At 38.3% G+C, this 14,475-nt stretch overlaps 1 protein-coding gene across 3 annotated transcripts; it reads left to right on the forward strand.

Annotated features, from left to right (window-relative positions):
• Positions 1-7,056: 7,056 nt before the first annotated feature.
• LOC125241045 (ankyrin repeat domain-containing protein 12) lies at positions 7,057-13,786 on the forward strand. Of its 3 annotated transcripts, none has more exons than XM_048149325.1 (10): positions 7,057-7,191; positions 7,450-7,675; positions 8,794-8,945; positions 9,142-9,300; positions 9,676-9,739; positions 10,278-10,450; positions 10,566-10,750; positions 10,935-11,043; positions 11,316-11,477; positions 11,807-13,786. In XM_048149325.1, exons 2-10 carry the CDS (start codon positions 7,480-7,482, stop codon positions 11,978-11,980), a joined length of 1,374 nt encoding a protein of 457 aa, XP_048005282.1. In that variant the 5' UTR covers positions 7,057-7,191; positions 7,450-7,479; the 3' UTR covers positions 11,981-13,786. The 3 variants fall into 3 exon arrangements, with proteins under 3 accessions (XP_048005282.1, XP_048005283.1, XP_048005284.1); XM_048149326.1 differs by having other exon boundaries at positions 7,450-7,669; XM_048149327.1 differs by lacking the exon at positions 9,142-9,300.
• The last annotated feature ends 689 nt before the right edge of the window (positions 13,787-14,475 follow it).

The following is a 14,475-nucleotide window of genomic DNA, read 5'->3' on the forward strand; positions in this document are numbered from 1 at the left end:
CTAACATGTTTTTCCAACATAAAAGGACAGCAAAACGGGTCTTAAAAGACATTGCCTCGGCCGTTTACCGATTTTGAAAAAAAAAACGTGCTATGAAAAGATCATTTTGACAAACTTTTTGGTTTGATGTCAATCAGTACCATTTCCACCCACGACCAAAATTAAATTTCGATTCGACAAACTCAATTCGAGAAAAAAAATCTTACAATTTCATATGAAATATTTATCCATCAACTCCATTCGAAGCATCCTGAAGTTCTGCGACTGTGGAGGCATTTGTCAACGTCGCGATATGTGGTCGCCGCGAAGTAATTTATTTACGTATCTACATAGTCTGGACGGTAATTTAAATTGTGTTAAATTTTACTGTCATCTGCGGTGCTTCTGGATTCCAAACCGACAAGACCTTGAAGGACCGAAAAGACCAATCTAAAAGCCGGCAACGCACTTAGTGTTGCAGGTGTCTATGGCGACGAAACGATCCGTCTACTCGTTTATTTCGTTCGTCCTATATTATATAATTAAAAATACAAAGAAAATCATAGTTAAGGGACTACTCTATGGTTACGGGGATCCATACTGTTTTCATCGATTTTTGACAAGTTTTGAGTAGAAACTCCGAAATTTGCGCTACAGACAGATTTATAATATAAGACAAACGGCCATCGGTTCTTTAATCTTTTATCTCTATTCGTAAGACGCAAATTTTGAAAAAAAAAGAATACATATTGTAATGGCCCCTGTACACACATGGCCAACGGTTCCACCAGCCCTTTGTGAAACCCCTTGGCCAAGATAAGAGCCGCTGTTTACACATTGGCGAACCAATCACTTGGCATTGGCTCTTCATGAAAGATGGACGTGTAATGAAAAAATCTAGGAAATTCTTGGTCATAGACGTTGTCAGAAAAAAAAAATTAAAAATAATAACCCCGTAGTAAAATTAAATTATTTGCAATATTAACAATTTTTTGAATATTCTGATAAGAACATTTATCTTTTTTAGGAAATACATTAAACATTTGCAAGGTTATTTTATTTCCTAAAATCTACACTATTATTGGCATAGATAAACTTATTATTTTCGTAAATATATCACTACTGTCCTCTCTGACGGCTGACGACCAACTGAATGAAGCGCCAACGTGTAAACGCAGTTGGCCATTGGCGCCAAGATCCTTTGATGTGTGGACAAAAAACCGACACGAATCGGTTGGCCGGCAAGCGCAAGCGCCAACTGCAAACTTACGACCAAGTAGCCCTCTACACACATGGCCAAGGGGGTTGGTGGAACTGTTGGCCATGTGTGTACAGCGGCCATAAACGCTATAGGGCCAAGTAGATCCACGCGTAGCAACGGGCACAATGTCGCGCCCGACTGGAATCGATTTCTATTTCTCGATTTAGGTACCAGCACGGGAAGCATGGTCGCGCGATAGACGATAAAATAGCAGCAGGGACGGCCTGATATTTTATCGTCTATCGCGCGACCATGCGTCCCGTGCTGAACACCTTTGAAAGTGTTTATACCAAAGACCTTTACACACAGCGGAATCACATTTTTTGCCATACTAAATTGAACCTTATCACTGAGACAGAAAGGTGATCGTATCAGACTAGCGAAAACGGTCCACATGAGAGGGCATTGTTTGGGCTGGTGTTCCACTCGCACGTGCGGCCAGTGTTAATGAGGTTACCATAGTAGTAGTAATTTTAACTGTATATTACCTGACTTTATAACTTATATTATTTTAGTGTTATATTCAAACTAGGGTTTCGATATATTTTAAAGAATTGGCAAATAATTATAATGTAATTATTTTGATGCCAATAAATCAAAGATTTGTATAATTAAAAAATACCTTCAATTGGGTATTAGTAGATTTGGTAGTAACTTTGAAGATTGACTGGTATCCCTAATTTATGACAGTGATGACGTCACTGAATAATGTTGACATTCTCATTATTTTTAAAATCGGGACTTAATCGCGTATAACTACATATTAAACTGACCTCCAACGTTTCAAGGACGGCGTTGTCCCCGTGGTCTCCGAGACCACGGGGACAACGCCGTCCTTGAAACGTTGGAGGTCAGTTTAATATGTAGTGTGAAAGTTTAAATCAGTGTAATGTTGACATTGTCAGTAAGTGCGAGAGGGACACCAGCCCAAACAATGCCCCCTCATGTGGACACACTTTTTGACCTAACTACTCATTCTGGTTTAACTGTAATTCTGTGGTTTATACGTCTACATTACCGCACCCCATCGCGCGTAAACATTATTATTACCAGATGCGGTGGCTTAATGGGCATGCACGTCGCACCAAGTGACAAGTAGCAATAATAATGGTACGCGACGCGACGCACCAATAAGGAGGCACACTCAAAGGTTATTACAGATGGCGCCACCTTATTGGTCCATTGCACAGATATAGAATTTCATACGTGAGAGCGAGAAGATGTTTTTTTCTCTCACACACATGAATGGCAGTGACATGTCTAGACACTTGCACAGGCGCCGCCTGGCGGGATAAAATGTTAGTGTGCGTCCTCATTCACTCGTTTGTAATAGTGCTAACAGATTACGTAATTTCGACTTCGTGAAAGCGAGAAAAAGTCTTACTGTCGCGTCGCTCTTCGTTGGCTCGGCTGTAACAAGCAAAGCTTAAAGTCCTTCATACAAGCAGAGCCGCATTAATTTAAACGGCATCTTAAACGATTCATTGAGAAAAACTTGTTAAGAAATAAGAAAACGTAAGACACTTAACAACACGTACGGTCATCTATGTATACCAGGGTATGCAAAAACCGGTTAACTTAAAAAACCGGTTAATAACCGAGACTTTTCCTTCAAAACCGGTTAACCGGTTATTAACCGGTTTTGAGGATTTTTAGTAAATGGCCGTACTACGCAATAATTACAATTACCTTTAAGAATTCTGATGTTGATGATATCGTAGCAGGTATTATTTGCACGATGAAGATCATTTTTATCCAGTTAATTCCAGTTTTTGGAAATTTGGTAAATGCGGATATTGCTAAAATAGGCTTGTGTGGTTTGAATGTGATTCGTCAGTTTTGCGTTTTCTAGGCATGTCTACAGCTCCCAGAGCCCCTAGTAATACAAGCAATTGATGTAAGAAAACCAAGATCTCCATTTTGCCTTTGTTTTAAAAAATATAGTTTGAAATATACGGTAGACTCCGGTTACAACGACGCTCAAGGGACTGCTGATATTACGTCGTGTCGTACTAACCGGATGTCGTACAAAACGAATTTCATTTCTTTTAATTAAAAGTAATATCTACATCTCTATTACTAAAACATTTCAATCAATAGGTTTATTTACAGGGTATTATTATCATAGTATTAATACCTTATTTTATTGTGACTTGTTTAGTTAAAAAAGTCCTTTTTAGTATGCGTGCTTGCTCATCATTTGTAAGTAAAGCTAGTTTATACGCAATCGAAAAATGCAAATTGGGTTCTATTTAGCTTATAAGATTAGACCCGAGGCGAACAAATTGTTAAAATTTTAAAAGCAATACTTCAAAATCTTGCTACTTGTTGTACGCAAGACAGGGGGCCGTGCTCGGGTGGAAGTAGCTTTGTTTCCTCAATTTACTAGTAAAACTAAAAACGTTGTCGCTCGTCGTTGCAACCGGACTTGACGGACGGATTCTGTGTAAAATGTGTCGTAAAAAGCGGCTGGTCGTTAAAATCGGAGTCATAATAAACGGATGTACTTTCATACTATCACATACGAAAACCAAATAAATACCTGTGCTTATGTCGTTGTAAGAGGTTGGACGTTAGGTCTATGCGGAGTCGTAATATACTAACCGGACTCTACTGTATTGTATAAAATGTATAATTGAGTAGACACGGGACTAATTTTTAAAATAAAATCATTACAGATAATAATGTTGTCAATGAAAAGTAATGAATAAATCTTTATTATTACAAACATTAAATAAAACGTATTTTGAACCTTTTAATGCCTAATTTTCCAAATTTTGAGAAATATACGGTTTCGGTTATTAACCGGTTAGAGACTATAAAAACCGGTTTTTAACAGAGGCCAAAAAGTCTCGGTTAACCGATTTTTCGGTTAACCGGTTTGCGCACCCTAATGTATACTAATTGAATTCCAAGTCAGTAACCAATATTTTTCCATTCATGAGATGTTTTATGGAACAGTAATTAAACTATTTAAATAAAATAAAATCTTCTATGAGGTAAAGAGAAAATCTTCATTTGTTACAGATATTTTAATTATAATTATACACTTTACTCATCATTTTACTTCAAATGTAAATCCATACTAATATCACAGTATAATAAAGAGTATTATCGTACAGTATGGCCGCTCCCCGCTGAAAGTGCCGCCCACCCCCTCTCGGTTACCTCACAGTTACCGCCTGTCAAAAATGCGAATCGTCGACCTGTCATCTCTCACTCATACAAGCATGGTACGCGTTCACCTACACGAGCTTAGAATGTGTGTTAGGAACGGCTCTTTCATATATTTGATCGCCAGTGTCCGAGATGTGCTAATATCATAAATGGGAAAATGTGTGTGTCTGTTTGTTTGTCCGTCTTTCACGGCAAAACCGAGCGACGAATTGACGTGATTTTTTAAGTGGAGATAGGTGAAGGGATGGAGAGTGACATTAGGCTACTAATTTTGTCTCTTTCTAACGCGAGCGAAGCCGCGGGCAAAAGCTAGTTAAAAATATTTTCTTATACTTTTTTGTTTTCATTTAACGAACAAAAGTTATTTGTTTTACAAGGAGGCAAAGTTGTTGTTTAACCGCACGTGCCAATATGCCCCAGCAAGCGAAGAATGTGGAATTTTGTTGAATCAAGTCACATGTGAACGCTGGCTTGACTGTCGTTGACTTTGAACATACTACGCGGACGTCCGGTAAAACGACCGCGACCGCGACCTATCAGTGTGCACGGAACAAAACATCCAGAGAGCCAGAGATCGGACGTCCGTGCGCTCAGGCCACGTCCGCGTGTCGACCGATAGTTTGCACGGTTATGTGCATTGGATTCCCGTCCGCGGTCGATTTACGACGGACGTCCGCGTCGTTGACTTGACGTTGGCAGAATCATCAGCAAGCCATAAGCATAACACTTAAAAATTGATTGAAAATATAGGGGCGAAGAAATAATTCCCACAGAAAAATTTTGAGAAAAATACTGGTTACTGTGGAATTGAATTGTGGTTTCGGGTATACGCATTGTCGCACTTCAAATTTTTTTCACATTTGTGCTGAAAGAGTTGTGGAATATTTTGAGTGCCCACGATTTTTTCTTTAGGGTCAGGCCCCGTAGCCGAATGGCATTTCTCCGACGCCAAACGAAAGCGATACGCCGCTGGCTCTGTCGCGCCAATACGCAAGCGCGATAGAGATAGATATCTACTAGCGCTTCGTTTCGTGAGCGTTTCGTGAGCGATTGTGCCATTCGGCTAGCCACCCAGTAGTATCAGTCGTGCGCGGCGTGGGGCTAATTGCAATGCGTGTATCTAATTGGCCCTATAACAAAACGCCTGTCGCCTGATGCTGCAAATAAAAATATAATTTGTCTATGGTTGACAGATTTTTTTTTTTTAATACGGCAACACTACGAAGTACGTCACTTCACTAGTAATGATCCGTCTGACTTGCCTGTCGCCATTATCTGACTTGGAAAAAACAGCCGTCTAGCGCTGTGATGGCCGCTTGCGTTACTAACTTCGCGACGGTATTGAGGACCGATTTAGCATAAAAACTATTGATAAAATTGTGAAGTGCAACAAGTAAAAATAACTAATAGTGTCCGAAGACGTGAAATGCAAAGAAAGACGCTCTCGAATATCAAAGGGGAGTATTATTTTAGTCTTAGCAAATCACGCACGCCGCCGCTGTTTCAGATGACTCTTAACAAAGTATAAATCATAATTTAGTTTAGATATTGACTGACGTGACAAAGAGATTAAGTCCTCATTCCTGTATTAACCCCGTTATCACCAGTTATATGGCATTAAGAATGCCGTATCGCTCTGTACGACATACTTTTCGATTCTTGATGTTAATGCCCTTTATTCAGCGATCGATCATGGTAATATTTCGCTATATATGTTATAAAAATTGTACCTGGTTGCAGGTTGAGGTAAAAGTGCACTTACATATCTCTATTGGTTCAAAGTAAAACGATTTCTGTCTTTAACATATTTGTTGTAAAAAGTTAAACATAATTCAACCATAAAGACTGATTACGACCTCTTTCTTCTTTTATAATCATTAATTATAATAAATAGGTAAATATAACATAAGCTACCATACTCATTTTATAAATACTTCAAGTTCAATAATGTCTAGTATTAAGCAAAAAAATATATGAATGCAGTGTGTGTTTGGAACAATTGAATATGTTCACAGATAATAACGTGAGAGCCTCACACACGGGTCGGGCAAGGGATGACAGTAGCAAGAAAGTTGGCAATGCAAGTACTTCTAGTGACAACAGCAAGCGCAACATGGACTGCCTAGCACAGGAACACTTTGACAACAAGGACTCTGCGGCACAAGAGAAAGGCAATGGCGAAAATAAAGATGGTGATGACAGGACACATACTAGAAGACATAAAACAGCTCAATCTTTTTACAACTACACATCCTCTACAAATTATTTTCATTTACCTTTAACTACTAACGCCTTATGTATAATTTTGTTACAGAAGGCAACCAACTTAGTAGTGGAGTTGTATCTTCATCACAGGATGAAGTGGCCGCAGGTCCGAAGCGGCCATTCACAGATGAAGGTCATGAGGCAGACTCTGTAGAAGATGACATTTCCAAACGCAAGAAGAGAAAGGACAATGAAGACAAGGAGCCCATGGCCAAACCGGCTCCTGTTCCACGTAGTGGCCCCGGACGGTATTAAATCCTTTTACTAAGGAAATAATGTTTGTCATAGTACAATTTACAGGTTTCTTAATTAAATATTTTTTGCCTTTTCAGCATTTTGACAGGCACAAAGCCTCCAGGACCAGCTAGCAAGACTGGTGCCGCTCCACTAGGAAAACCCCCCAGGGTGGGGGGAAAGGCAGCGCGGCGGGGTCCTCCACGGGGAAAGGCAGTCAACAAGCTCAGGGCAAAGGTGGTGGTGTAACAGGCAAACTTGGTGCTCAAAACCAGGTATTTATTTTGAGGCATTGTTCATTGTAACATTGATAAAATAATGGACTATTTTACCAGGCAGCAATGAAAAAAATTTAACTTGATATTTGTCTTATACTGATTGTACCATATAAAATTTGCGATATACAAAGAATTGACAAAATGTGTACTAAATTTACAGAATATTAGAATGTTTATGAACTCATTGGAATGTTATTTATAATTACTCATTTATATGTTACTACTTTTCAACAGACATTTTTATTTATTTTAAAGGGCAAGAATTCCGGGGGTGCAAAAGGTGCTATGAGTATGGGTCCAAGTAAACAAGAGCGGAAAAGTCCAGTAGCCAGCCCTAAACCTAATCAAACCAAAGATGCCGATGGTGACTCTGAAGATCAGAAAAATCAAGAATCTACAGCACCTAAGGTGCCACCGTTGAAGATAGTCATACCAGGCGGCGCGGGGGGCTCTGCCAACAGAAACGAGCAAGAAGGTGAAGGTAAACAGTTTTAAAATAAAATAGATATGTGTATCAAATACTATTTATAATGATCCATTGTAAGTGTAGAAGTTGAAACAGCTAGCAATTTTTTTTATTCGTATCATCATACAATTGACAATTTATATACCTACATATTTTTCACGAACAAAGTGACACTAGTGACTTCCTTCCAATATAATATACTAGCTTTTGCCCGCGGCTTCACTCGCGTTAGAAAGAGACAAAAAGTAGCCTATGTCACTTAAAAAATCATGTCAATTCGTAGCTCCGTTTTGCCGTGAAAGACGGACAAACAAACAGACACACACACTTTCCCATTTATAATATTAGTATGGATTATAGTTCATCAATAACTGACATTATAATATGTCATTTGTTATTGCTGTGGCACTGAATCTTGAGTAGTTTCATGTCTGCCTATTCCGTTTAGGGAATACAATGTCTCATGTTTGAAAATAAATGGACAGTAATATTAAAACGAACCATATTTTAATAGTTTACATAATTTCTTACATAATTACATGATTTTAGATATTATTATTAGGGGAAATTAATAACCTTATGTAAGGCTATTTTTCGATAAAAGGATTGTCAATGTTTTTTAATTTTGTCAAGCACTAAGAACTTGACGTTCGTGCCAGAAAAAACGTGTTTGGGAGACTGCTGTTCAAAAGAAGCATAGCTCAGTCAGTGTAGACATTTTGCGTCTTATAGCACTATCTATAATCCACTAGGTATGTTTATCAGCTAACGATTCAAAATAGAAAAATTCCTGGACGTGTTTATTGTTCTAGCTTAAAACCGATTTCGTTTAGTTGTGTAGTATTTTCAGCTACCCTCAATTGACTAAAGAATCATCTCATTTTAGGTCCTTTACCTGAGCAATATAATGGTATTGTTCTACTTTTTATATGTCAGTAGCTAACAAGCATACATGCCTAATCATAAACAGTCCCCATACTTCACTCGGTTCACTCCCGATACTAAATCTTTTTTTATTTTTTATTCAATTATCTGAAGATACAGAGTGCAGTTTCGTTGGGAAACAATTAGAAGTGTCTTGTATAATAAATATCAGTATACGTATGCTATAAGAAATTGTGATATTGGTGAAGGTGGTAGCGGGCAGCGCGGCAGCGGGAAGGGGCGCGGCAGCGTGGCGACGCTGCCCTACGTGCTGCCGTGCACCAGCGCCGCCGACGCCGGCCAGACCTCCGACAGCTCCGACGGCAACTCGGACGACAAGCGCCAGGGAGAAGGCGGCAAGGTACACACCCGCCACTACATTACCCACTAGCCTAACCTTCGCCACCGACTAACTGACCTTTGTTCGCTCTAACAAACTTATTTAACTAACAATGTCGTCAGAATGCCAAAGAAGACACATTTATGAAGTTAAAGAGCTGCTAGCGAATCCAGTTTTCCTTTTAAAAGATTACTCAAAAAATATTTTTCCTCCCAAGGCTGGGCAAAGAGTCCTCCGTTCGCACAGGACGAACGATGGAGAGAAAGAGAAGGACAAGGAGAGGACTTCCCCTCAGACAGGGAGCGAGAGTCGCTCCGGCACGGGTTCCACTCAATCGACATTGAGTTCCAACAAGAGCCCCCCGCCCTCGGGCTCTGTAAGTTCTCTGTACCATGTATTACGATTAGATAGAACCTCCGTAGGTAGCGTCGTCGGGAACAGCATGTCACTGTGGCGTATGCAAAGCTAGCAGATCTAAATCCGACTGTATTAAACATATTTATATGGCATGAATGTGTATCCTATTTCCGTATTATTTTAGAAAAGTAGTAGTTGGCTCCGATTCTAGAGAATATTTACGTAACTATACCACGATACTGAGCATGCGTCTCATTGATCTTACCTCTTTATTATTTACCTATGTAATTAATGTATGGTTTAGTTTGTTTTTGTCAGTTGTATAAAGTATCCTTTCAGCTATCTACTATTATACATTTTCCTCCTTGTTACTGTTTCCTATTGCTTGTTATAGGGGCAGGATAGCGAGCACGCTCCGTCCACATCAACCGGCGGAGCCAGCAGCCGCTCTGAGACAGGTATGGACAAAAGACCTTTGTTTTCTTTTGTTTGCTTATAGTCCTAGAGGTGTAAGAACCTCGCAACCTAATGAAATTTAAATAAAATCCTGTAATAATATTTAAAAAAATCAAGTACTTAAAAACAATATTTCGCTTACTTTAAACATAATCTAACACATGTTACATTTTTGCGGATCTTCGTTAGTGAGTATTTTACGATATTAATTTATCATTCATTTTTATTTTTAAACTAACTATGCTGTGGCAGAGTCTGTCATTTCGATTCAAATGACATTTCAGTAAGTTGATAGAAATCGTATATTTGTTTAAACGCCTCCTTGTACATAGGGCCTAATCGATTCAGCCAATTCGAAATTAATCGTTAGATTTGGCAAATGATACGTCTTAGCCACATCGCAACATACTTCAAAATAAATGTGTCAAAAATGTGAACTTAAAAATCCGGGACAATAAACTGGTTGTTGAAAACTTAAAACATTATATGTTTGAGACGTATATGGATTGAAATGAAAAACAATATATGTGGATTTTTTAGTAAACAACCCTGGGCCGTCAGTAGAGCTGCACCCGCGAAAACGCAAGATAAAGGCTTCGAAAGATAGCCACTCGCGGGAGCCCGTCAAGACCGAGCCCGCGCCCGACAGCACCGTGTCTCACAGCGTCACGCATTCCAACCCCTATCAAATGTACATTCATATTCGCAAACAGGTAAATAACATACACTAATATACTGATTATATGTTACATGAATCTCAGTTTGCGAACTATATTTAATTGATATTTATTAGGTTTACACCCTTTTCAATCATTGTTGTCCTTGTAGATTGAAAATCGCCAGAAGAGCCTGTTTCCTGTGAAGCCTAAACCGCCCAAAGACTTCAACAAGTATCTGATGAACCGCTGCACGTACACCCTGCAGAGTAACGTGAACCCCGAGCCGCAGGTGGAGATACCTCACAACATGCCGCCGCAGATGGTCAGCGAGTTTACTGATCAGGAGAAAGAACGGTTAGGAATTTACTCTTATTACAACAGTTGTTTTCTGTTACATTAAAATATATGAAATTGATTGATATTATGAATATAAAAGCTAGTAAATATTTTAGTTAATGTAACTGAACATGACTACTTCATGCATTCCTAGTTTACCTCCTTATTGCACATAAAAGATTAATCTTTATCTCGTCAACAGGACACGAATGAGAATTCAACACCTAGTCGAGAAAGAGAAACTAGTGCTAGCTGTAGAACAAGAAATCCTACGCGTGCACGGGCGCGCCGAACGCGCTGTGATAAATCAGGTAGAGTATATAAAAGGTTTCGCATTTGTCCAGATCATTAATTATTACTGTGATTAGAGAAGCATATCACTACATAGTATAAAACAAAGTCACTTTCTCTGTCCCTATGTCCCTATGTATGCTTAAATATTTAAAACTACGCAACAGATTTTGATGCGGTTTTTTTTAATAGATAGAGTGATTCTAGAGGAAGGTTTACATGTAGGTATAGTACCCGTGCGAAGCCGGGGCGGGTCGCTAGTAATTTATAAAATATATTGTGATCATTTCAGTCTCTCCCTTATTCCGTATGCACAATGTTGCGCGACAAGGAAGTGTACAACGTGCTGGCTCCGGAGCAGGAGGAGAAGCGCAACGCGCAGCGCTCGCGCTGCAACAGCCGGCAGATCAACTCGTGGCTGCAGGAAGTCGATGATAAATGGGAAAAGATTAAGGTATTCATCACATTATTTTTATTCAATTGCAATACTCTCATAATTATATTCAAAACTTATAAAAGGGTAAAAATATGGTAAGTTACTAATCAATGTCTTAGTCTGGTTTTAGTGTCACCGCAACGGACAATATATATTAAGTTCAGAGAGCGTTTTAGAGTGGCGCGGACGACAATATCAACTTCATACAAATTGGTCGCGCGGATCGCTCCCCGCGGTCACCATACATAATATCAGAATAAAATAGTATGGCCTACTATTAATAATAATTTCAGCGACATTTGATATCGTGACAAACCATGTGCATTCAATTGATTATGTTTTTGCAGGAGGGCATGCTTCGGCGTCAGAACACGGAAGCTGAAACTTTACATGCTGTTCAGAAAATGGGATGGGAATGGAAACTCAAAGAACTTGGTATTTGCGACTACAAAACCACCCCTAAAATCGATCCAACACATGTACCTCAAATATTTGTTTCTAATTTTGACTTGCGCGCTTAGAATTGTGTCTTTTTTAGTTCGTATAATATCGGCCTGGTATCCAGACTGATATTTATATTTTAATATTATTGCTATAATTATTTTTAATAATACGTACTATAATTAATAATTATTAATAGTTGGATATATTCAATTGGTGCTAAAAATTGAAATTTAATATTATTATTTTTGTTTGACATCAGCTCAAGAGTTTTTCGCGTTTCTGACGGCTATTGTTTGTCATTGTAAGAAGCATGATGCTGCATGCATGTACTCTCCTTGACTTTGTTCCTTAGTCACGGTGACATGTATTGTTGAGGTATACACAACTCGCCCTTTGTTACCACTCTAACTTGACATACTGAATGAACGTAAATAAAACAGAATACTTATTTCCGACACAGAATATATAATAGTACAAAATGTACAAATAGAGTTGCATTAGAGTAATAGTAGTGTTTCCGTTATGAATCTTGAATTGTTCAATGTCACATATTATTTGTGATTTAATCGTAAGCATACAATTATATTAACCAACAATTTTATTAATAGTGAAACGCGAATTTTATTTACGTTCATGGTATTGTTACAATAGTAATGTGAAAGCGTATTTGGCCACTTCATTTGTATTTAATTGTATAATTTGATGATCTTTATAATAGTAATTTTGTTATTTTTAAGAATTTTAAAGTAATGATCTCATGAAAATGATACTTGATTATTATGAATATTATTATTAATAAATAAATGTAGATTCTAAGGTGACTTCATTGTTCACGTAAAAGTTTACAATATTCAAATAAGGGTTAACTCCAACATCAGATTTTGTAAAACTTTTCATCAGTTCTTTGTGTAAACACATTAAAAGCTAGTGCTACCAGGGTTGGCGATGCTGTCATTAATCTACTAATGTTTAAATTTTGTGCTGTGATTTGTATGTAATCTCAGAGATTCTTTTCACTAGTATTCGTTTTCTACCCTGATACTGATACAAGCTTAGCACTTTTCAAACAAGCACTCCATGAATGAGCTCCCCGAAGACTCAAAAACTTCAAAAGACCAACTTTCAGTATGTGACTAAAACCCAGTCCCCAGTCGCCAGCTCTTGGGTTGTCAAAAATGAATTTCTATAATGTAAATACAACTTTCTTTCATTAAATCACATTTTGGAAGCATTTTCTTGTCATCAACAAGCAGAAGCATGTTAATTGTCATCAACTCGTATTATACTTGAGTACTACTATGACTTGTGTAGTGCTGGAAAATAAATTAGCTTTACCACTGGTTGCAATTTAAAGTAATTCTGATAAAGGTCTCTAGATGTTTTAATCAGTTCAGTATATCGGTGTCTGTAATCGTATTATCTACATGGCTACTGAATTACTGTGTTGTGTGAATGCACCATAATCATAGTTCATCAGAAGATTATTGGATTGGTTTAATGAATAGGTAATGACTAATTGTCAAATCTGGAGTGCCCGCTTCCCACTTGTTGCAATAAAAAGTAATTCTGATAAAGATTTCTAGATGTTGTAATCCATTCAATATATCAGTGTCTGTAATCGATTTATCTACGTGGCTACGAAATTAATTACTCGTGTGCGAGTGCCACATAAGCATAGTTCATCAGAAAACGATTGGACTGGTTTAAAGAATTGTGACTACATCTGAGTGCCCGCTTATGTGTATACTTTGTGATCAATTGATCATTGTTCTTATCAATGAAATAGGTTAAGTTTCACTGTGACATTAGTACGTTACAAGACGTACATTTCTGTAATATGGCGAGATGCTAATGAATAAATAAATAATAATGAATGTGATTAATTTTGTAGTTTCATTCTTTCATTTATTACCGTGCACTGTCCAGAGTGTGCTGAAATATCGTCACTACTTTTAAAAACTTGTATCTTCGTCTGTCACTGAAAAGAAAATTGTAGTATGTATGCAATGCATATAGACTTACTGCGTTTTAACTTTGAGGAGCAGTGTGAGATACGGAATTTTTTCAAAGTAGTGACGATATATAATAGGTCTATGGCAGTACCGCAAAAACCGGATTACAATGAGGAGGCACACTCAAAAGTCATGACAGATGGCGCCACCTCATTAGTCCATTGCACAGATAAAGAATTTGATACGTGAGAGCGAGAAGATATTTTCAGTGACATGCCTAGACACCACTAGATACTTGCACAGGCGCCGCCTGGCGGGATAAAATGTCAGTGTGCCTCCTCATTCAAGCCAAAGAGCATTGAATCACTACGTTTGATTCAAGCCCCGTAGCCGAATGGCATTTCTACGACGAGCAACGAAAACGAAACGACGCGAAAGGTAGTCTGGCACTGTCGCGCCAATCCGCAAGAGCGATATAGATAGATATTTATGAGCGTTTGTGCATTCGGCTACGCACGCTGATCATCAGGACAGTGAATGCGCGTGTCAAGATATCATTGAACATAATCGTTTCCTCGTTTATGTGAACGTGAGTGTAGTAACGGATGCAGAATGTCGCC

Source organism: Leguminivora glycinivorella, chromosome Z (genome assembly GCF_023078275.1).
Source record: "Leguminivora glycinivorella isolate SPB_JAAS2020 chromosome Z, LegGlyc_1.1, whole genome shotgun sequence".
NCBI lineage: Eukaryota > Metazoa > Arthropoda > Insecta > Lepidoptera > Tortricidae > Leguminivora > Leguminivora glycinivorella.